Below are 21,301 nucleotides of genomic sequence, written 5' to 3' on the forward strand. Positions count from 1 at the left end.
GAGGGATTTTTAGCAACCCTGGCCTGGCAGTGGGGTGAATGGTGTAATAACTCTTAGTTATTGTGACAACTCAAAATGAGCTCACACAACTGGACATGGTAGCAAATATTTATAATCTCAGTACTTGAGACGACTTAAACGGGAAGACTTTGCGTTCAAGGCCATTCTGGACAACTTATCTAGACTCTGTCAAAAAAATAAAAAGAAGTAACAAACAAACAAAAACCAAAACAGTGGTCTCCAAAGTACTCCTGGAAGAATTGTATCTCTAACAGGACTGTAGCTTCCTGTTTTCCCTTCTTTCTTTTTTTTGTTTTTGGTACCAGGGATCGAACTCAGGACTGCACACTTGCAAGGCAAGTGCATATTGCCGCTGAGCTAAATCCCCAGCCATTCTCCTTCTTTTAAAATATTTTCTTTATTTAAAGTTTCTGTGAATGATGAGGTAGCATATACCTGTAATTCTAGTACTCAGGAGGCTGAGAAGCAGGATCACTCTGAGTTCAAGATCAGCCTGGGCTATATAGTGAATTCAAGGCCAGTCTGAACTACCTAGCAAGACCTTGTCTCAAAAAAATAAAAGTTTTTGTTTATTTGGTTTTTGTTTTTTTCAGACAGTGTTTCAAAAAAGCAGCCTTGGTTTATTTTAATTTTTATTTATTTACTCGGTTAATTATTTATTTACTGGTACTGATGATTGAACTCAGGGTCTTATGCATGTTTGTCAGACATTCCACCACCTGAGCACATCCCTAAGCCTCTTGTGATTCGCCTGCCTCAGCCTCCAAAGTAGGTGGGATCACAGGAATCCACCGCTACATGTGGTGTCCTCATTTTATAGTCCCCAGAATCTTGTTGAAATATCTCCTTATTTTTTCTTCTTTCTTCTAGATTTCCCTGTTTCAGTCTCCTACTGAACTTTCATACGCTTGCTTTATTTCTCTTTGTTCTTATGAGTTTATAATTCAAACACACACACACACACACACACACACACACACACACACACAGTGTAATTGTTAGGGTGGTTGAGTAATCAAAGTACCTAGTGCTCCTTCTTGCCCATTTTCCCATCTTGAGCTTGGATATTTCAATTCCACACTGCTTTGGATCTGGTTTTTCTCTCTGAATATGCTTTCAGTTCTCAAGCGGGGCCTCAGGATAAACTCTAGCCCTAAAACTCTGACATCACACACAGTGGCCCAAAGTAAGAGAGACTCTACTGTGTTCTTAGAATTCCAGTCTTTGACTTCCCCACTTCTAGCAGAAGGTGAAAGGAAGTCTGAGACCTATGGGGTGTAATTCACATAGTGAACATGAGAGGGTGCTCCATTCACAGGTTGGAACTCCAACTAGGAATCAGTAAGGGTAATCTGGTAAAAACTGCAGCTACCAGAGTATTGTCTTCTAAGTGCCCCATTCGGTTCTGGACAGTTAATTTACAATAATTCTTTTACTTAGTTATAATAGTAATATGATTTTGGTATTACCTCCATTTTACTAATAACTCAGAGGGATTAAGTATGCCTTCAAGTCCACATAGTTTAAAAAAAGCAGGGATGAGAGGGCAGGATCTAGACATGGTGGTACATGCCTTTATTCCAGCACTCTGGGAGGCTGAGGCATGAGGACTGCAAATTCAAGCTCAGCATAGGCAATTTAGTGGCTTAGCAAGACCCTGACTCAAATTAAAAATTTTAAAAAGGGCTATGAAAAAAGGGGGTGGGCTATGAATAGCTCAGCATGGAGCCCTGGGTTTAGGCTGCAGTACTGGAAGGAGGGGAAGGAGAATCAGACTCCAGGTTCATTTAATTTCAGGGTGCATGTTTTCTCCTATTTCCAGGCTACCATGCCTACTGTCTTTAAAGAAGAATGAATTGAGATTCAGCAAGATGACAAAGTTTGGCCAGGTTCATAAATGGAGTCTCCTGACACATGTGAGCCACAGAATACTTGCTGTTTTTATCTTACTTTGCTACTTCTCTTATAAATAGGCATTCTTGGAGATGGAGACAGGACTATGCTTTAGTAAGGACAATAGGTAGTCTGTTACTTAGTTATAATGGCTAGCGGTAAGGGGCATATGGGATTATTAACACAGTAAGACCTGGTTTGAGCCCTCACTGTCAGTATGATGTTATGCATTATATGACAGCTTTTTTCTCTCCTCAGTTATAAAATAGGGATAATAACTCCCCATGTCTACCTGGATAGAACAACAGTGCTATTAAAGAGTGCATGTTGTGATGGGGCATGGTAGCACATGCCTTATAATCCCGGTACTTAGGAGGCTGACACAGAAGGTCAGGTTCCAAGCCGGCCTGAGCTACGTAGTGAGCTGAAGTCCAACCTGGACTACATAATAAGACCCTGTTAAAAAAAAATCTATGTTCTGGCCAGACACAGTAGTATATACCTTATAATCCCAGTGGCTCACTCAAGAGATTGAAGCAGGGGGATCCTGAGTTCAAGGCCAGCCTGAGCAACAGACTAGGACCCCATCTCAAAACAAAAACAAAAAAACAATACTTCATGTTCTGCAGCTAGATTGCCTGATTTGTATACATGTTCTATCAGTTTCTAGCTGTGTGGCCTTGTACACATGTATGAATCTCTCTGAACCTCATTTTCTGTAAAACAAAGTAGGCAGTATCTCAAAGGATCATTACAGGAATAGATAACATAGGTGGACTTGCAGGCATAATCTTTCTGGGCTATCAGCAAAATGAAGATAATACCAAGATCAGACTACTATGATAACAAAATGCCCAGATCCTTACCAAACATATAACAAAGGTAAGTTCTTATCTTTTATGTTAAATCCAATATTGTAGGTTAAAGCCTTCACCACAGTGCTGAGAACACAGTAACTTATTTCTAGCACTATGCTATGAAACTGGAAAAACACAAAACTGTGAATCACAAAGGATGAGGGAAATTGAGGGCTTCAAAATACCATCAATAGACTCTGGACTGGAAGCCACCTCTCCTTGAATTTAAAGGACACCAACGGGGGCTGGGGATTTAGCTCAGCGGCGTAAGCGCCTGCCTTGCAAGCAGGCAGTCATGAGTTCAATCCCTGGTACCGATAAAAACGAAAAAGATAAAAATAAATAAATAAAATAAAGGACACCAACAGGAACCCACCTCCCTTGGGTTAGTTTGTGCATCTCTGCCGGAGGTGGACTCAGCAGCCTGATTCCCTACAGATGATCTTTCTCCCTTAGATTCAAGGACAGTGATGGTGAACCTATGGCACACAAGTCCCCAAGAGCTATTTGTTATCACTAAAGTTCTAAAAAGCTCCCTGTCACTGTTCTAGGGCAATGGTCCTCAGGCAGAAGCAACTTTGCCCTGGGGATATTTAACACTATTTGGAGACATTTTGGTTCTGACAACTCAGGATGCCACTGTCATCTAGCACCTGCCAGAAATGCTGCTAACCTATACTGCATAGCACAATGCCCTACAAAAAGCATTCCCCACTCCAGACATCATCCCAAGGTTGAGAAGTCCTGCTCTAGGGTTAAGGATTTGGGTGGAGTGGGAAAAGGAGGGGTTGCTTATTAGAGGGGCTGGAGGACTATGGAGGCAGCCACTGCAACCCACATAAAGGGCCCCAAGAAAGCTTTTCCCTGAGTATCAACAACCTAAAAGTTGGACATGGTGGCACCTGTTTGTAATTCCAGCACTCCAGAGGCTGAGACAGGAGGATCACTGTGAGTGCAAGGACAGCCTGGGCTATATTATGAGACCACCCTCCCAAATAGCGAAGAAAACAGAGAAAGAAGAAATGGAGCCAACTTCTTTATATGTATTATATTTTTCATTAATAAATAGGTTATCTTCTTTAAACACAGAACATATAACAGATTGAAACACTCCCCCCCCCCAATTCCAAAGACAAGAGTCTATAAAACAAACGCCAACTGTGCCACTCTACGGGCAGGAAAAGTCTGGTAATCTCCCCCCCAGCCCTGCCCCTGCAGCACCACCACCCCCGCACTCTGCAAGAGAAGGGGGTCTGGGGCTTCTCCCTTGGACCCTGGGGACTCAGGTGAGAAGCGTGTGAATGTGCAATGTCACCTCTCCATGATGCATGGGCTATGCAAAATGAGCTTTCCTTCTCATTGGCTCTGACCAGCCCCTGCCCTCTGATTTCAGTTGTGAAGCACCTGGGCCAAGCTCCCAAGGGGCTGCCTCTCACTTCCTGGATCTTCATTCCTCTGGCAGCTCCACGGAGGGGAAAGGACAAGCTGGGGACCCCTCCCATCCCCCGCCTGCATGGGAACGCAGTGTGGAAGAGGCATGATGCTGAAGGGGAGGCTCCCGCAAGCCCCCAAGCCCACGAGGCCAGCACACCCCCTGGGGCCCCCACATATTTGCCTCCACTGGACTAGGGGGCACTGGGACAGCTGCCCCCTCCTCAACCTGGCGCCCTGCTTGGGGTGTGATGGTTTTTACTCAATGTCAGGTCCTCATGCGGGGCCTGGTCCCTTCCTCATCCCATTCCTGTCTCCTTCCAAGCCCTCAACACGGCCATCAGAAAAACTTGTGTCCAGTGTCTTCAATTGTCTCATCCTCCCTCTCCCCGTGCCTCTGCACCCCAAGGGAGGAAGTGGGGGGTTGTCTCCCCCTTCCAACTCCCACTTCACATAATGGAACAGCTTTTGGCTTTTTCCTTCTTGAAAGTAGAAGAGATGAGTTCGGAGCGACTGGGCAGATGGAGCAGTCGCTTGGAGAGGCTCCGGGTAGGACTCTTGGGGGGCATCTGGCTGGGCTTGTTCAGACACACCATGGACGCCATCCGGAAGATGCTGTGGATACTCTTCTCAGAGGTGAAAGCTGAGCCTTCCAGGTAAATTTCCGCGCCCAGCTGCTTGGCTATGGCACAGCCCTAGGGGAGGAGGGTGTGGTTGTTAATCCCAGTCCCCAGTGGCTGGGAACTGCTGCAGCTTGCTGTGCACCGTTCCGGATGGTACCTACCACCCAGCCTCTGGCACCGGAAACCCCAGCCTCTTCCAATTATTATTATTTTTTTTTCTTCCAATTATTTTTGTGAAGGTGAAGCCTGACTACACATTGGAATCACCTGAAACACTTTTAAACTATACTGATGCCAGAGCAAGGAAATCAAATTTTCTGGAAATAGAGTGGGGACACTGTTTGTTTGGTGCTGGAATTTGAACTGATAAACGTTGGGTTCAGGGGCTGGGGATTTAGCTCAGTGGCATAAGCACCTGCCTCGCAAGCAGGCAGTCATGAGTTCGATCCCCAGTACCAATAAAAAAGAAAAAGACAAAAAAACACAAAACCTTGGGTTCTACTGTTGAGCCACACTCCCAACCCCAGTCCCAGCCCTACTTGTCTAAAAGCTCCCCCAGAGGACTCTAATGAGAAACACTGGCTTAAAAGAACTGATGGTTACACTACTGCATGCATTAGGAATCATTCAAAGGTCTTGTTAAAAATGCAAATTTCTATGTCTTTTTCACAGAGTGGTTTTATAGGTATGGAGCTATGAATCTGAAATTCTGACAAGCACCTCTAATGATTCCAGTGTGAGTGGTCAACAGCAAACAATCTTAGAAATGCTAACGCCAAGTGTGTGGTCGTGAGTACCGATAAAAACGAAAAAGACAAAAAAAAAAAAAAAAAAAAAAAAGTAAAAAAAGAAATGCTAACACACACAGGAACGGCTCACTGCTAAGCCATGGGCACCCATTACCCTATCGAGGGGACTGGGTCATTAATTATATTAAACACCTCACCTCAGTTCTCACTTGTCATGGCAGGAGAGTCTGAGCGAGACCCATATTTCAAGGCCTCTGCCTGCAACCTTCCCCATGTTGCCCTCTGCGTGTACACACACACACACACACACACACACACACACACACACCTGCTCATAGGAGATAGGTGCCTGCTTCTGGTGAGACAGCTCCATCAGTGTACTCAGATCTGTTCGAAGGTCTGTCTTGCAACCAATGAGCAAAACGCGGGTGCTGGGACAATAATCTAGGATTTCTGTCCTCCACTGAGGGGTCAAGCAGGAAGAAAGGAAGGTTAATGGGGAAGGAAGCAGAGTCAGTGGCAGGCAGATAGCAGAAGCTCAGTTGGCAATGTCACACATACCACCCAGGTCAGCACCAATTCAGCTCTCCCTCTGAGTCACAGCAGCTCCCCTGTACTAATGACATCATCTTCCTGCCCATTCGGTCTGTGACTCTGTCCCTTCAGCCCAGTCAAAGGGCCACACAAGTCCAAAATGCCAGGAAGAAGCCTACTAAATAACTCCCCCTCAGAGAAGAACATAACTCAGAGTCTTCTGGGAAACCGGGCTAATTCCACAAGGCTTCTGAGAGTCCTTGGTACGCAGACTTTGTGGCCCAGACCCAGGCATTTCCTACAGGAAGGCCAGCTCTGACTGCCTGACTCACTGCAATGAACATCTATGGATGCGGCCTCTGAAAGGTCTCATCCTGGCACTCAGACCACACCACGAGAAGGCTCTCTGCTTCTTGACCCTTTGCTTCCTAAATTTTCAGTACCACTCTTCTTTGCTGGGGCTGCTGGGAGAGGACATAGAAAGAGTAGAAAGCAGAAGGTTAAGGAGACCTCATCCCAGAGCTGCAGCTAACCGTGTGGCCTTGGGAAAATCTCTCCCTTCTCTGGCCTCAATTCCTTCCTCCCTCTCGCCCTCCTCCAGGACTGAATCCATGTGATCTTCACGTAGAGCTATATCTCAGCAATTCTCTGTAAGACAGGGTCTCACTAAATTGCCAGGGCTACACTCCAACTTTCTAGCAATCCTTCTGCCTCAGCTTTCCAGGGGTCTGGGATTATAGGCATGCACTTCCATGTCTGTCCATCACAACTGCTACACAAGAGAATTAAATGACAAGGCCCTGAAGATTCTTTCTTGTCCTTCTGCCAGGTTAGAAACTGTAAAGTGTAGCTAATTTTACCTTTTTGAGAGCACTGTCCACTGTCTCCGGACGGCTGATGTCAAAGCATAATAACACTGCATCTGAGTCGCTGTAGCACAGTGGACGGACATTGTCATAGTAGGGAGATCCTAGTGCAGGGGAGAAAGAGCTGGGGGTGAACCATGGCATTTTCCCCAGCTATACAGGCCTAAGCCCAAGGAGCCTGGGGATACCATGTTTGACCCCTTAGGATCCTCCCATCTCCCAGGGGAATGTGCTTCGCCTGGAAGCTTGGAACTGCCCTCCAGGCAGCTGCATACATATATCATGCCCCTTAGTCCTGAAAAAGCAAAAAAGGACAAAATAAAAGAGAGTGGAGTACATTTGATCCTGCCTGGGGCTCCTACAATGGACTTAAAGTCTATCTATTTTCCGAGTCCATGGTAATATTCCCAAACCCTGTGAAGAGACCAAAGCTTGTTTAAGGTCTCCTCTCAGAAGTCTCGCTGCTGCCCAGGCTCTGCTCCCCTCCTTCTGCTCTGGGGTCTCCCAGATGAGAAAATGAGCCTGCTTGTTACATAACTGGCTGCCTGCTTCTTTATCATGGGGTTACAACTCTAGGAAGCTGGCAGGCAAAGGGCGGCATCAGGGATTCGGTGTCCTACCCCCTACCCACCCAAGTCAGTTCAGTGAAACAGGAAAAGCAAAGCCGTCCCCCTCCCTGCCCCTAAGATCTCAGGAAGCCAATATCAAAGACCACAAGACCAACAGCTGGGGACTTAAAACTAGAGCAAGGGTCCTTCATTGGAAGGGAAGAAGGCAGTGTGGACTCAGGGGTCTGATAGGGGCAAAAGCCAGGACCTGAGCCTGCTCCCCCCTCCTTGGGGAAGGAACAGTAGCGGATTTGGAACCCAGACAATCCGTGCTCAGAATAGCAAGCAGCCCCTCTCCCTGCACCGCAATTGCCATGGAAACTGGAGGGAATCCAAGCTGGGGGGTGTCAGTCATAAAAAAAAGTAGTAAGGGGGAGATAGGATAGCTGCCTGACTCTTCAGCAATCTGTTCCTGGCCGTTTCTGAGGTGGGGGTCTGACCACTGCAGCGAAGCCACGGGAGCGCTGCAGTGCTGGGAAGGGAGGAGGGGAACAGCTCTCATTTGGGGTCCAATTGCTCCCCCACCCCTAAGACCAGCCAGTGAATAAAGGGAAAAGCTTCAACCCTGGCCCCAGCAGGAAAGCCGCATCACACACGTTACTGCCACTTCCTTCTCCTTTATGGAAACCTAATGTAAGAGGGAGTCCAAGGATAACTGATAGCCTTCATCCTTTTAGAAATGAAGGGGTGGGGCGCAACCCGATATATGGGGACCACACTTGCTGATTTTTCATGATCTGGATTAGGGACTGGAGGGCTGCATTCTGACTCTGGGAGGAGGGGAGGCAGCAGGAGGTTGGGGGTGGCGATAGTGAAAGGAGAAGAGCTGCAGTGAGATTCTGGGAAGATGGGGAGGTGGGAGGGTTCGGCAGAAGACACACCAAACGTCATGCAGCCACGCTGCATTCCAGCTGCTCCGGCAGCACAGCACAGTCCCAACCTGCCTCCCCACCCCTGGAGCTGCAACGGAGGAAAGCACACCAGTTTGAGGAATTTTTGCTTGGCAAGGAACAAGAGGAAATCTCCTTTTCCATCTACCCATTGCTTACTCCCAATCTTTGCAGACCTCAAAACTGGAGCAACAGCTCTTTGGAGGAATGGGGTGGCATATTTATTCCAGAAACAGGAAACCCCTAGTGATTTATAGTCCCTCTTTAAACTTAGACTGAATATGCATTTTTGGGTAAGAAGTGGGTATTTTTTCATTGCTAGTTTTTGTTCCTTAATTATGACTCTGAGCTTATTTAGAAAAGGACTGAAGTAAAGAGATGGTGGGAAGGGCTCAGAACCAAAGCAAAGACAAGCCAGCACGCAGGGCTTGGGGCTGAAAGCCTAGGAAAATACTGCTTTCTGCATTCTGGAAAGAGAGGGTATCTTGTACCTCACCCTAGTACTGTACAGGGAAACTGATCAGAGTGAAGCCCCTTCACCCAGCAAGCCACCAGTCACAAAAGGATTGTGCCCTACATTAAGCCATCTCCCCCACCCTCGAAAACATCGATGATGCATCGCTCCATCCTCGAGTCGCAGCAGTGTGACAGCGGAGCTGAGCTGCTGCAGGAGGACAGCAGTGGCCAGAGATGCCATGTAGGAGAGAGCCTGGCCTTGACGCTAACCAAGCAGGCTAATCACCTGCCCTGCAGGGGCTGCCGCCAGGAGCACTGCCTCTCGCTTCTGATTTAACTTTGTTTTGGGGAAGGCACGGCTCTGTGTGTGTGGTGTTGGGTAGTTGGAATGGAAATAGAGAAGTCCTGCCTCTGCCCCTGGGGGGATTCATGGGTCCCTCTACTTTACCACCCCAGCACCCACCCCACTATGCCCTCTGACAGATGGAACTCAACCCCAAGAAGCAAGTGGCTTCTGGATTCCTCTGCCCTGCACTCCTGTACTGTACAACTGAGCTAACAGCCCCCAACCCCAACCAAGGAATTTCCGAGTCCCTTCCTTCTATTTCCTGGCAAGCACCTTTCTCCTCCCTGCCAAAGGAGGAAACAATCTAGAAAAGCTGGCAGCTGCAGCGGACCTGTGGAGGTGCAGGAAAAGGGGCATTTGTGGCCGCAGTCTTACCTGAGGTATCCCAGAGACTAAGCTCCACTCTCTGTTCCTCTGTTTCCAGACAGGCTGTGTAATTCTCGAACACAGTGGGCACATAGGTCTGTGAGAAGACAGGAGCCATTTACATCTGGACACCTCTCCCCAGAGCCTTCCTGTTAGCTCCTGTTAGCCCTGGCTACACAATAAACCACACGTCCACCCTCAGAGACACCAGTGTCAGGCACTAAGGAGCCTGAGCAGGGAATACATGGCGGGAGGGGCCCTGTGGGACAGGAGGGAGAGGACTGTAGAGGAGCAGGCACTTTGCTCTGTGGCAGTAAGAAATGGGAACACTCCCCAGCCAGACACAAGCCCCCATAACCCAGACAGAGACACATGCACATATATCCCTCTCCTCCACGCACGGATGGGTCCCGGCTTCAGAGACACGGCCCACTCTCACCCCCTCCGTCCCCTCTCAAGCCCTCAGCCCTGGAGAAAGACTGAAAGGGGCAGCAAAGCCTGCGTGGGGCCCCACTCATGGAACCCGAGGCGGCGAGGGGGGATAAAGGGAGAAGGAGGAGGCAGGGATTACGTCAAGAAGAAACCCCAGACTCTCCAGTGCCTCCAGTTCTCTCTCCTGAGACAGACAGACGTCAAGGATGCAGGAAAGTAGGAGGGGATCTGATGGGTGAAGAGGTGAGAAGGAGCCGGCGGGGAGGCCAAAGTGGGGCAAGTCTCGGGGGAAGCTGAGGCCGGGCGGGCCGGAGAGCAGCCGGGGGCGGGGCGGCGGCGTGGGGGTGCCGGCTTGCCCGGCGGGTGGGCAGGGACCCTGGCAGGCGGGCGGGCGGCAGCTCACCTCCGGATAGCAGTCCTTCGCTAGCACCTGTAACATCGCTGTCTTCCCACACTGCACGTCCCCCACCAGCACGAGCTTACATCTGACCACCGCTGGCTGCGGCGCCCGTCTCTCCCTCATGGCTGCAGCCTCCGCGGACTTGCACTGGGTGCAGGGAGGAAGGAATGCGCCAGATATATCTTCACACTCTGTCAACTCGACTCCCTGCTCCCTCCAACTGAGGAGGACGGGCAGCACTGCCCCTTTATATCGCCTGGCTGAGCCAATCACAAGAGGAGGTGGACACAGTCCAGGCCAATCCCTGAAAGGTGGGATCCCCTCCAGCAGCCAGTGATAAGAGGCTCTGAGTCAGTGCCTTCTTCCTCCCAGCCCTTTCTCTTAAAGCTGCATGGTTCTTTCCTCCTGAAAGGGGATTCCCACGCTGTTTTGTATTTTGTGCTGGGAAGAGTGGGAGAACTTGAAGTAAAATTAAATGAAGTAAGTGTCCAACAGGTAGAGTCAAAAGCCATAAACTAGCCCTAGAAGCAGAAAGGGAGGTCAAGCTGAAGTTGTAGGCACTGTCCAGAAGAACAGGACCAGCCTAAACTATGGAGAGGTGTCAGCTGGGGTGTGGTGGCAGGGTGGTCCCAGAGATCTCTGACAGCTTTATCCTAATTCCTGTTCAACCCAGATCCCACTTCTGGTGTCTCAACATCAGTTCCTGCCCCTCATTCCCACCCCCCACATCCCAGCCTGTGTTATTATTTGAGACAAGGTCTCCATAAGTAGTCTAAGCTGACCTCAAACTCACTGTGTAGCTCAGGCTGGCCTCAAATTCATGGTGGTCCTCCTGCCTCAGCCTCCCCAGTGCTGAGATTACTAGGTATGTGCTACCATGCCCAGCTCTTCTGTCGTCCCTTTTGTAGCCTAAGTCCCTGCCTCAGAAATCACACTGAGCAAAACAAATGAGCAAAGCACAGCTCCTGACCCAGAGCTAGGCAGAGAGAAAGGACTGAGGGAGACTGCAGTAGGGAACAGGAACACAGCAAAACAAAGCCACTGTCTGCTGGCCAGCCTCTCATCGCAGGCCTGGCAGGATCCTGAAAGGCATTTGTTTTCCTTCCTGGATGAATCAAGTGCAGGTCTAGTTCCAGGCTGACATCAACAGACGCTGATGCTTTACCCTGTGTCACCTGGTTAAAGTTCAGTCAAGAAGACTGGGACAATGGGATTAGAAGTCCGAGGGCTATTGGCCAGGTGTGACGATGCACACCTGTAACCCCAGCACTCTGGAGGCTGAGGCAGGAGGATAGCCATGAGTTTGAGGCCAGCCTAGGTCACATAGCAAGACCCTGTCCCAAAAGAAAAAGGGAGAAGGAAGAGGAAGGGCAATAGGAGAGGAAGAAGTACTTGTTGTTGGAGGACTAAGGTTAGGATAAGCCACAAAGCTGCTTATTGGCCCTGCCCCTCAGCCCTTTTCCATCTTCCAGGCCTCCCTTCCAGACAAAACTGTAACGCAGACCACAACCAAGAGGATCTAAATACATCCAGGGGATTTGGAATTGGAGAAGGACCAGAGCTGGGCAAACCTGGAGCAATCCAGGGCCTGTTTTTATCTAAATAAGCCTAGCTCTTCTGAACATCCTGAGTGAGTCTTATTCCGTTTTTACTCTTCACTCATAGTCATTGCTGCTATAACCAGGGATATTTTCTCTGAAACAAATTAAAAGCATTTTCCAGGCTCTCAGAGACACATTTCTGGGAGCAAGAATTCCAATAGCTTTATGAGCAGCTCCAGCGCGTGGCCAAGCCTGTGTCCCTGCAGCCTCCAAGTCCCAGCAGCTTGGTGGGGGCTTTGGGGCTCAGCACTGCACTTGCCACCTCCTATGCCTTCTAAACCCCGGGATTGGCAACCATACAGAGGCTGTCAGGAGCTTCTCACCCTCCTGTCCCAGCTGTCTGGAAGTTTCTTCCCTCTACCTCCCCTTGGCCATCACCTCACCCTCAGCCTTCCGACAATATTCCGTCTGCAAAATTTGCCCTCTTCTTGCCCCTTTTCAGTATCCTGAGTGCTTCTCTGAGCTGCCCAGAAATTGGTCTTGGGAGAGTTCCAGAATAGCTGGAAGGTCAGAGACTGTCTCAGCCCAGTATCCTGTCCCCCGGACTAACCTTCAGTACCTGCCCATCTGCACCCTCTATCTCACCTGAAGCGTCCCACCTGGAAGCATCAATAGGGGTCTTAGGCATCCTAGAACCCTTATGTGGGTCCTCTCCTAACACAACTGCATAAGTGTCATCCTCCACATGTTCTCTCCCAGCCTCCCCTTCCCACAGCCCTCCACCAGCTACTCCAAATGCACATCCGGAACAGGTTAAAACTGTTCCTGGGGGGGCTGGAGGTTTAGCTCAGCGGCATAAGCACCTGCCTTGCAAGCAGGCAGTCATGAGTTCGATCCCCAGTACCGATAAAAAGGAAAAAGACCAAAAAAAAACTGTTCCTGGGGCTAAGGATTTAGCTCAGTGGCATAAGTGCCTGCCTGGCAAGTGCAAGACTGTGACTTTGATCCCTGGTACCAAAAAAACATAAAAACAAAAACAAACAAACAAAAAAACCCTGTTCCCATTGCACGCCTGTAATCCCAGAACTTGGGAGGCTGAAGCAGGAGGGTCACTGTACCTTAGAGGCCAGCCGGGGCTACAAAGTAAGTTCAAGGCCAACCTGAATTACATAGCAAGACTCTGTCTCAAAACAAAAACAGAAACCTGCTAAGCAAATAGTTTCCTATGGCTTCTAACAAGATTTCCATTCCTGGGCTCCTCTGAGGTAGAAATTTTTAAGACCTGGTGTCAACACAGATTCTTCTACAGATGGCTGCATTTCAGGGTCAGGCAACAGAAAACCTACAGCCTCAAACTGTCTCCAAAGATATCTCACAGGTCACATGTTTATGAGTTGTGGTGGGAAAGGTGGTGCAAGAAAGGGAGAGAGACAGAGGCACAGAGGCACAAAGAGCGAAGCAGAGGGGACAGTTAGGTCAGGAAGCAGCGTGGCAACGTGGAACAAGGAGAGAGCCAAGTGCTCAGGTTGGGGTGTGGGACCTAGCTCGGCCCTTAACCTGTGCAGCTTTCAGTGATCACTTCCCTCTCTGGGCTCCTATTTCCTTAAATGTTATTTGAGAGATTTGACCAAAGAAAGGCTTTTTTAGATCTTTTTTTCACAGTTAAGTCTTCTTCACCAACTTTGTTTACACCTCTTCCAAGTATCTATTTAAAATTCTGTAGCCAAGCCAGGTATAGTGGCTCATGCTTATAATCCCAGCACTCGGGAGGCTGAGGCAGGAGGTTCATTATGAGTTCGAGACCAATTGGGGCTACCAAGTGAGTTCAAGGCCAGCCTGAACTGCACTGCAAGATCCACACATTGACTTCAGTGATCAGGCTCCTATTTTATAGGTTTCCTCTCCCTTTGGTTTTGTGTGTGCGTGTGTGTGTGTGTGTGTGCGTGCGTGCGTGTGTGCGTGCGTGCGTGTGTGTGTGTGTGTGTGTGTGTGTGTTTTGCTTTTCTTAAGAAAACAGGTTCTTTGTTCTAGAGTATTAGTCTGAATTTTGCTGATTATATCTCCAGTAGTGTTGTTTATTGGTAGTTACTTATTTTATGAACTGAATCTTCTGCAGGATCCCCAAACACAAAGAAGATGCAAAAAAAAAAAAAAAAAAGAAAGAAAGAAAGAAAACTTCTCTGAATCAGAATAGGGGGAACATGCCGTGTACTTCATCTCCTCTCTGTGGGGCCCTCCAAGGGAAAAACACCAGGGAACACAGTTTGAAAACTAGATAATATCCTCTACCTTCAGTGTGTGTGTGTGTGTGTGTGTGTGTGTGTGTGTGTGTGTGTTGCCACATGCTCAAAGCTCAGAGAGCTACCCTATCGTTTTTTGGTTTTGATTACTCTGATAAGTTCCCTATGTGGGTCAGTGGCATAATACACAAAGATATTCGGGGTGGTAGGTGATATTCACTCTGACTCTTACTGGCGAATATACAAGCCCTCAAAATTCTTGCAAAGAGCTGCCAACTACTAGCTCCCAAGTGCTAGAACCCTAGGAGGTAGAGGCAGGAGGATCTTTGCAAGTTTGAGACCAGCCTGGTGGGGGTGGGGAGGTTAGGTTACTAAGGCTTTGCTCTGGAGTGGATTCTGCAAGAAAGTGGAATATCTTTCTCTTATCCAGAAAGCAGGGGCTATCCATTCAGGACTCCCTCTGTCTTATTAGACAGGAGCTATCTTTCTTTCAATAAATTCTTTCCACTCTTAACCTAGAATTCCTAGAATTCATTAGATTTTAGAAAACTTGGCACATTAGACATCTAGCAGGTTGGGAGTTATATTTCCTATATTATTTGGAGGCCCTGTTATTTGCCCTATATCAGAATAATGAAAAGAAATAAGCTTAAACGTCCAGAAAATAGCTGGGTGTGGTAGCACACCTATAATTCCAGCACTTGAGAGGTTGAGGCAGGAGAATTGACTTGAGTTCAAGCTCAGCCTGGGCCATGTAGGGAGATACTGTCAAAAATCCAAAAACAGGGGCTGGGGATTTAGCTCAGCGGCATAAGCACCTGCCTTGCAAGTAGGCAGTCCTGAGTTTGATCCCTGGTACCGATAAAAACAAAAAAAAGACAAAAAAAAAAAAAAAAAAATCCAAAAACAGTGGGCCAGGGATACAGCTCAGTGGCACAGTGCCTGCCTAGCAAGGTCCTGAGTTTGATTCCTGATATAAAAAAAAAAAAAAAAAAATCAGAAGGTAGAAGAATTAAACAAGGCTAAAACTGATTGTTTTCTAGCTTTTTTTTTTTTTTTTTTTTTTTTTTGTATCAGGGATTAAACTCACAACCTCGCACTTGTCAGGCAGCAACTTACACTGCTGAGCTAAACCCCCAGCCCATGAATATTTTTTAAAGCAGCCTTCATAGCTAGAATGGGTGGATATTTGGTTATTTTATAGCTTGAACAATTTTCTTGTTTTTGTCTTTGTTCAGATAGGATTATGGAGAGGCCTTGTTTTGTTTAATCTATCCTGGTTGCTGGGTAGCCTTGCTTATGGTATTCTGAGAAATATCTGGAGTTCTTCAGGACAGAACAAAGGTGTTGTCTAGAGTGCCCAGGCCAGTTCCTGGTTATCTGGGGCTGCCTTTCTCCTTCCCAGCTCTCTTTCAGCTCTTCTTTCTGGAAGCTGGACAGACTCTGGCATCCACCAAGAGAGAGAAGGGGAAAGCAAGAGAAGAATCTTCTAGAAAGACTTGTGGCTCCATTACAAAACAAGCACAGGATGCTGAGCCAGAGTGTAGGGAATATTCTAGAAGAAAAGATAGTTTAGACGTAAGAGATGAAGACCTGGGGAAGAGGAGTGCTACTGTGGTGGTGGTGTGTGTGTGAGAATAAAAGTAGGTACACAGGGAGAAAAGACTAAACAAATAAATAAAACCACCTGAGGGAGACTAGTAAGGAAAGTGAGGAAACAAGGAAATGGCTGAGCATGGGGCTAGAGCAGAAACAGAAGAGACCCCAAGGGGAGAAGTCCTGAGGAAGCACACTTCTGTCTGCGGTGAGAGGGGTTGAGAGTGGGTAGGAGAGCAGAATAAAGTAGCAGAGGGCACTTGGACGCAGGAGAGACCATGGCCTGAGGGCCTTCCGCCTCCTTCTGTCACCCACCTCAGGACTGGGCTTCCACCTAGTTGACCGAAGTGATGACTTGTGAGATGAGTGACCCTCTAGCTAGACAGAACCCTAAAAGAGGAACAGCAGAGAGATGAACCAGGAAATGAGGCCCACCCTGAACCAGGCCCACACCGTCTTCCATTTTCCAAGTGCAACAACTTCCTCTTTCTCTCACATGGCCAGTGGGATGGTCACTCACCTTTTTCTCACCAGCCACTGCTTCCTTTCCCCGGTCCTTCCTGGTCTGGCAAGGATGGACCTGAGTGTCCCTCCCTGTGAGTGGCTCCCTCTGAGATTGTTCTTCCTGCCTGCAAAGCAATGTAGGGAGGGAAAAGGACTGTAAAGAAACTTAGTTTCTCTATTTCTTAATCACTAGAGTGAAAATGAAAACAAGAAACTACAGAGATGGCATCCATCCTTAGCTTTAGGTCTTCCTATGGGGTCAAGTCCATGGTACATGAAATCCAGCTTCTTGCCTGGTGTGGTGGCACACACCTGTAATCCTAGCTACCCTAGAGGCTGAGCCAGGAGGCTCGGCAAGTTTAAGGTCCACATGGGCAATTTAGGGAGACCTTGCCTCAAAATAAAAAAAATTTTTTTTTTGGTCTTTTTCCTTTTTATCGGTACCGGGGATCAAACTCACCACTGCCTATTTTACAAAACAGGCGCTTATGCCGCTGAGCTAAACCTCCAGCCCCCCAAAATAAAATTTGCAAAACAGCTGAGGATAGAACCCATTCCCCGTACCCACCCCGCAATCCAACTTCCTGTGTAGGTCACAGAGCTGTCCATGACCTGCCTGGCCCACGCTGCCCTCACCTCCTAGGATTCCTCCTCTCTCCACTATGCTCCAGCCACACCAGCCTTTTAAAGTTTCATTTCTATTTTGTAAACATATTTTTATTCTTTGTAGTACTGGGCATAGGACCCAGAGCCTTTGCACTGAGCTGCATCACCAGTCCACTTTCTGTTTTTTATTTTGAGACAGGATCTCACTAAGTTGCTAAATTGTTCAGGCTGGCCTTGAATTTGTAACCCTTTTACCTTAGCCTCCCAGAGTGCTGAAATTACAGTTGTGGGCCACCCCACAAGGCTCCATTTTACTTTTTGAGACAGGTTTCCCACTGTGTTGTCCAGGCTGGCCCAGAACTCATGGAGAAATCTCTCTCTCTCTCTCTCTCTCTCTCTCTCTCTCTCTCTCTCTCTCTCTCTCTCTGCCTCTCTCTCTCTCTCTCTCTCTCTCTCTCTCTCTCTCTTTGTTTCTATCTCTATCAACTCTATCTCTGTGTCTGTGTCTGTGTCTGTCTCCTTCTCTGACTCTGTCTCTATTTGTCTCTGTCTCTGTATATTCCTGGGACTGGTGATTGAACTCAGGGCTTTTTGTACATGCTGGGCAAGCATTCTACCACTGAGCTACATCCACAGGCCTTTTCTTACTTTATTTTGGGACAGGTCTTGCTAAATTGCCAGGCTGCCCTCAAACTTACAAGCCTCCTACCAATACCCTCTACTGTTGGCACAATCCTGAAAAGGTCCCAGCCCTAAGGAGTTAGTGAGGGAGAAAGAAAATCAACAGAAAATAGATAAACAACTCTATCTCTGTGATACCCTCCCAAATATTTTGGATTGCAAGGACAAGCCACCACACATGACTACTGTTTTATATTTTTATTCTTAGTTGACACATAATAATTATTCATATTTATATAGGTACAATGTGACATTTTCATACATATACACAATTTATAATGATCAGTTCAGGTTAATTTGGCATATCTATCACCCCAGACATTTGTCATTTTTTTTGTGTTGTGGGACTTTTATTCCTCCAATAATAGCTTTCAGATTTTTCCTCACAGTCAGAAATGCACTTTCCCACATGACACACACCTATAATCACAGCTACTGCGAAAGCTGAGGCAAGAGGATTGAAATTTTGAGGCAAGCTTGAACAGCATAGTGAGACCCTATCTCAACACAAACAAAATTAGTTTAAAGGGCTGAGGATGTAGCTCAGTGGTAGAGTCCTTGCTTAACACATGAAGCTCATGATTCAGTCTCCTCTAAAAAAAATGTATTGTAAATTACAACAGATTTACAATAGATAAACACACACTTGCACTCAATAAAAAAATATAGATAAGCCAGGCGTGGTTGCACATACCTGTAATCCCAGCACTGAGAGGATTGCTGTGAGTTCAAAGCCACTATGTAGCTGGGCTACATAGTGAGTTCAAAGCAGCCTGAAGTGTATAGTGAAACCCTGTCTCAAAAAGGCAAAAATAATCAGATAGATAGATAACCAAAGAGAAAATATACAGGTATAGGGATATGGATATATAACATTGTATCTGTTTCTATGTGTCTCCTAGTTTTCTGAAACATTTACTAAGCACAAAGTATTCTGATATCTTCTACTCCATTAAAAAGACTGCTTGTCAAGACTTATTCATGAATAATTTGCCTCTCTACCTTGCCCTGGCAAACAGCATACATGTACTCTGGGCCTTTCCACTGCCTATTCTCTCTGCCAGGAGTATCTTCTCCTGATCCTCCCTACTGGCAGCTGTTCATTCTTTTGATCAAAGCTTAGTGTCACCTGCCCAGAGACATCACCTGAACTAAACTTGTTACCTGATCTGTCTTAGCCTTTATCACTCTATTTTTCTGATTCACATTTTGGTTTGTTTGTTTGTTTATCTATTTTCTGTTGATTTTCTTTCTCCCTCACTAACTCCTTAGGGCTGGGACCTTTTCAGGATTGTGCCAACAGCAGAGCCCTGAGCACAGCAGGAGCTCAGTGACATTGCTAGAAAGAAGGAACCTTGTCCAGTCTTGCCCTCAGTTTAGGCCTTGGTGGCCTCGGAGCCCCTCCAACTCTGCCCATCAGTCCAGTTTTCAAAGACACACTAGAGTTTGGGCTCCAGATGTCCAGGGTTGGCCTGGTGGGCAGGGCAGAGACAGTCCACTTGTTTACCCATAATCCCGTGTACCCGCTGTGGACAGACACTGAAGAAGGCCCTTGCTGGGCCCAGGCAGAGAATAATGAAAAGGCAGAACTGGAGCCAGTGGACAAAACAAAGACAACCATGTTGGTGTACTTGCTTGTGTGCCAGCTGCTCTACCTACAGTTTCCCCCTCAATCCTCAATCTCCGAGGGTGGAAGAGGCAGGAGGGAACACTGGTACAGACCACGCAGAGGAAGCTGGACCCAATTCAAAACCAGCATCTGACACAAGGAGGACAGCACAGGTTGAGGACTGGCAAGAGCTCACGCCCACTACCCAGCTTGAATCCCAGCCCTACCAGGCCAATAGTGTGACCCTGGGCAATCACCTCCTCTTTCCTTGAGCTTTTGCGTGTCTCAGAAGAAAATGGCAACTACATTACCTCATGTCTTTCCAGCACGTCTCCAGGAAGCCTTCCAGCGGGCTGGGAATCTGAAGCAAACCCGGAGTTCCCAGCTGGCCTGCCTTCCCTCTGACCCTCTGGGCTCCTGGTCTCTGAGCACAGGGGCTGGCAGGCCCTGCATTCAGCAGGCTGGGGTTTGGTTCCAGGTCTACCACTTCCAGACTTGTGACCTTGACAACCACCTGCTGGAGGGGCCATGACCTGCAGGAGCCAGTCCCCCAGCAAGGACTTTAGGCTTCTAGAGCCAAGGCCACGTCCACAGCTGGGATAATCTTCTAGTGGCCAGCCTCAGTCTCTCCACCCCTCTCAGAAAGCCCCTGAAGGACAGCAAGCAGAATTGCTACAGAGAGCCCTAAACTTTCTCTTTTCTTTCTTTCTTTTTTTGGCAGTACTGAGGCTTGAACCCAGGACCTCAGAAAAACCAGGCAAACCTTCTGCCACTGAACTACATCCTCAGTCCATTTTTTAAACAAATTGAGACAGGCTGTTGTTAAATTGCCCATGGTGGCCCCAAATTTGTGATCTTCTTGCCTCAGCCTCCTGTGTAACTGGGAATACTAGCAGGAGTCACTACCACACTTTACTTTTTTCTCTTTCTTGTGGTACTAGAAATCAAACCCAGGCTTCAAGTATACCAAGCACTTTACCACTGAACTATGTTCTTTCTTTCTTCTTCTTCTTCTTTTTTTTTAATCGGTATCAGGGATCGAACTCACGACTGCCTGCTTGCAAGGCAGGCGCTTTTGCCACTGAGCTAAATCCCCAGCCTCCCCTTCTTTTTTTTGACAGAGGTCTTTCTATGTAGGACAGGCTAGCCTTGAACTCACAGCCGAACTTTTATTCCTTTTGTTTCATTTTGAGACAAGGTCTCACTGAGATTCAGGCTGGTTTTTAACTCACTGTAACTCAAGCTGGTCTCATAGCAATCCTCCTGTCTCAGCCTTGCAAATGCAGGAATTACAAGTATGCATTGCCATGCCCAGCAGCATTCCATTCTTTCAGCCTTTGCTTCTGCAAGGAGCTGTGCTAAGTACTCTTTTCCTATGTCTTCATTTAAAACTGTCTACAACTGTATTTGTTCAGTACTCTTTTACTGATGACAACACCAGAGCATAACTGGTGGGGCAAAGGGTCCTAGATTCATTTGATACCATGTCTCCTATGAATCAGGGTACTGTCACAATGGAAGAAGCCAAAAGCCACTAGAGTGGGAAAAAATGGCCCAGTGAAGGAGCTTCTAGGAGAGGTAAAGGATTAAAAAAAACTCCCAGCCATGCAAGTTCTAGACAGCTTTAGAAGCAACACAATTCAGGACTTGGCGCAGGGAGCAGAGGGATGGGAGGTGGTCAGTAAGTCTGGAAATTCTCAGCAGAGGTAAGAAAGTATGGTGGGGGCAGGGTTAGAGAATGGTCAGGGCAAGAAGTGCCCTGGCACCCACGCCTGTGGAGAGCCAAAGGGTCAGGGAGGTGCTGGGGTGTGAACCGTGTTTATTGTGTTTATTTTGTTCAAGTCTAAAAATATAGAGAAAAGGATACACACACACACACACACACACACACACACACACACACACCCTTCTAACCAGAAAAGGGGAAAAGTGGTTACTGCAACAGCAGAGAAATTTGAGACAGGAATTTCAGGAACTGGGATAACTGTGACCTGAGCTTGGAAATTCCACCCCGTGACGACACATGGCTCTTGAAGCCTGTCTTCCCATCAG

The 21,301-nt window shown here is 47.5% G+C and overlaps 1 protein-coding gene across 1 annotated transcript; it reads right to left on the reverse strand.

The window, feature by feature from the left end:
* Positions 1 to 3,804: 3,804 nt before the first annotated feature.
* Rnd1 (Rho family GTPase 1) lies at positions 3,805 to 10,688 on the reverse strand. The gene is made up of 5 exons (XM_003475820.5): positions 10,476 to 10,688; positions 9,650 to 9,737; positions 6,969 to 7,078; positions 5,903 to 6,037; positions 3,805 to 4,897 (listed from the first exon to the last, which is right to left on the reverse strand). Exons 1-5 carry the CDS (start codon positions 10,593 to 10,595, stop codon positions 4,652 to 4,654), a joined length of 699 nt encoding a protein of 232 aa, XP_003475868.1. The 5' UTR covers positions 10,596 to 10,688; the 3' UTR covers positions 3,805 to 4,651.
* Positions 10,689 to 21,301: the final 10,613 nt, after the last annotated feature.

The sequence above is a fragment of the Cavia porcellus genome, unplaced genomic scaffold (assembly GCF_034190915.1).
Source record: "Cavia porcellus strain 051 isolate PalLab524CR breed Dunkin Hartley unplaced genomic scaffold, mCavPor4.1 scaffold_8, whole genome shotgun sequence".
Taxonomy (NCBI): domain Eukaryota; kingdom Metazoa; phylum Chordata; class Mammalia; order Rodentia; family Caviidae; genus Cavia; species Cavia porcellus.

Excerpts from the sequence above, each read along its gene's own strand:
- Rnd1 (XM_003475820.5), bottom strand. The coding sequence starts at position 10,595 with ATGAGGGAGAGACGGGCGCCGCAGCCAGCGGTGGTCAGATGTAAGCTC. Across the intron at positions 7,079-9,649 it reads TAGTCTCTGGGATACCTCAG|GATCTCCCTACTATGACAAT; the intron begins GTAAGACTGCGG and ends CCCCTGCACTAG. Across the intron at positions 4,898-5,902 it reads CACCTATCTCCTATGAGCAG|GGCTGTGCCATAGCCAAGCA; the intron begins GTGTGTGTGTGT and ends CTCCTCCCCTAG.